At 52.8% G+C, this 2,375-nt stretch overlaps 1 protein-coding gene across 1 annotated transcript; it reads left to right on the plus strand.

Moving 5' to 3' along the window:
• Positions 1-687: 687 nt before the first annotated feature.
• Positions 688-1,494, plus strand: EAH_00068050 (hypothetical protein; the record flags this gene model as incomplete). Its single annotated transcript, XM_013392355.1, has 3 exons — positions 688-804; positions 897-1,088; positions 1,393-1,494. 3 exons carry the CDS (start codon positions 688-690, stop codon positions 1,492-1,494), a joined length of 411 nt encoding a protein of 136 aa, XP_013247809.1.
• Positions 1,495-2,375: the final 881 nt, after the last annotated feature.

A 2,375-nucleotide genomic window follows, 5' to 3' on the forward strand; every position in this document is an offset into this window, starting at 1 on the left:
AAAACCAACTCGGACGTCAACGACCCAAGCGTAATGGTTGCCGCTCTCTTTGCATGCTGGCGTAACATGCACTCCTACTAAAGCAGGCGCATGCAACCGGGTGAGGTGCCCGCCCATGGCGTAGTGTAATCCACATGATGCGCTTTAACGTATGCGATTTGCCGGCAGTAGCTGGCGGCATTGGCGCTCTATTGCACTTTTCCCTGTATCTCCAAAATGGATAGGATAGTGGACCTTTTGCACCAAGCCGTCCACACAGTTGAAGCCTGGATTCCGCGTGCTTCGACTTTGGCATATGAAGTTGTCATAGAGTCGTGCATATATTGTTGATGGAACCCTTGCCTCGCTCGTATGCTCGTTGCAGCGATCCACGAAGGAGCACCACCCGGCACCTGCCATTTGCTCACATTATATGGGTGGGGCCCGGAACTGTGGGCCGCCCTCCTTCCAGGATGACGCATTGATAAAACTATCTATCAATGCTAAGCTGAATTAGAGTACAGCCCTTGACTGCGCTATTATGAGTCTCACAACGGCATCCATGTATGTGACCGTTTTGCTGGGAACGTTCACCTGGAAAGCGGTTCGTCAACTCTCCCACTGTGAATCCAGACAGCTTTTGGAGACGGCACTGCACTTCCAGCCTTCCAGCGAATTCTTGGAGCTCTAGCTCCTCCGCCTGTAGAAATGTTGGTCAGCGTGCGGGGCCCAGTCATTCGCTCGCAAGCAAACCGCTGTGTCAAGGCCCCCTCCGCAAATGCACCTTCACCGCTGCAGGCGGAGCTGGATTTGAATGGCCGTTTAGTCCGCGTCCGTTTAGAAAGTGCGTTTTGGGTGGATTCCTTAGCGGCTGCATGTGCATGTAGGAGCAGGCTCTTTAGGCACTGTGAATCCAGACAGCTTTTGGAGACGGCACTGCACTTCCAGCCTCCCAGCGAATTCTTGGAGCTCTAGCTCCTCCGCCTGTAGAAATGTTGGTCAGCGTGCGGGGCCCAGTCATTCGCTCGCAAGCAAACCGCTGTGTCAAGGCCCCCTCCGCAAATGCACCTTCACCGCTGCAGGCGGAGCTGGATTTGAATGGCCGTTTAGTCCGCCTCCGTTTAGCTAGTGCGTTTTGGGTGGATTCCTTAGCGGCTGCATGTGCATGTAGGAGCAGGCTCTTTAGGCACTATTTGAACTTCAGTTGGCTAAACGGACGAATGGATGGGGCTGCTTTGTGCGGATTGCGGCATCTAGCGAGGCGCTGGCGAAGCGCCTCCATCCCACCCGGTGGGAAGGCAACTAGGAGCAGGTGAAAGCGGCGTAGTATACTTCTAGCGAATGTTTTTTCGCATGTTTTGTTAGCATATGGGGAGGATGTGTCCTTTCTACCTTCTTATGGTGTGTTGGTAGGCGTTGGTGGTTCGCGGCAGTGCAGCCCCCTGGAAGATAGTTCGGGTAGAACGGCAGGAGATGGATAGCCGTCCGCCGCCCGATGCGGGGCATTCGGGATAACTTTTTGTTGCTTTACGTTGAACTGTAGTTGTTCCAGTTTCTCGTTCTTTGATCAAAATGTTTCGTGGCACCACCTCAGAAATCGGTATGCAGATGAGCATTCAAACACCAAGCAAGAAGTAGATCTGCTGAGTGTGTATTTCTCTAGAGAACGCTAGTGACGCCGGGTTTAACTGCATGTGTATGTATGTTGTGTTCATTACGAATTTGAATGAAGACGAACATCGTGTTTTTAGGGAAGCATCCGGTATGTTGGATTGGGTGGAGCAATGCTGTCGCATTCAGGCTGGTGAAGCTTATGGCGTGGATCTCATCTCAGGAAGTGAGCCAACGATGCCACCGAACCCTGCCTGCATTTGCTGCTCCTTTATGGTGCATCCGATAATTGTTTGGGCCTCTTGCTTGGCTTATGCACTGCGCCCACGCTTGGGTTCACTGCGTTTGTCTCTAGGGTGATGCATTTAGCAACGGCGTCTTTTGACTAGTCTTCACAGCGTTAATCTCTGCTGTTAGATTTGCACCTTTGCAACAGGTCAGTTGAAATGAACGTACGCTTGCCGGGTTATCGGTCATTTTCCTTGTGCGCGGCCTTCGGGGCGATTGTGCAACCACACGGTTGAATGCGCTTTGTGCTGTGTCCCGTCCAGGCGTAGGTGTGCCTCTTTCAGATTCGAAGCCTGCTCCTTCGGCTAAAGCGCACAGATGTTCCCCAAAAAGGAACCGGAGCCCTTGACGATTTTCCCGCTCAATTCGCATTCACATCGCGAACCCCGCAACGGGTGCGCACTTCTCCGCAACTGCTTATCCTTGTAATACCCGCTGTGGTTCAGGCTGTGCGGCGCATACAGGCAACTCCGGAACTGCTCTAATCCGCCTATTTG

This window comes from Eimeria acervulina, genomic scaffold (genome assembly GCF_000499425.1).
Source record: "Eimeria acervulina Houghton genomic scaffold, Eah_scaff3052, whole genome shotgun sequence".
Lineage (NCBI taxonomy): Eukaryota > Apicomplexa > Conoidasida > Eucoccidiorida > Eimeriidae > Eimeria > Eimeria acervulina.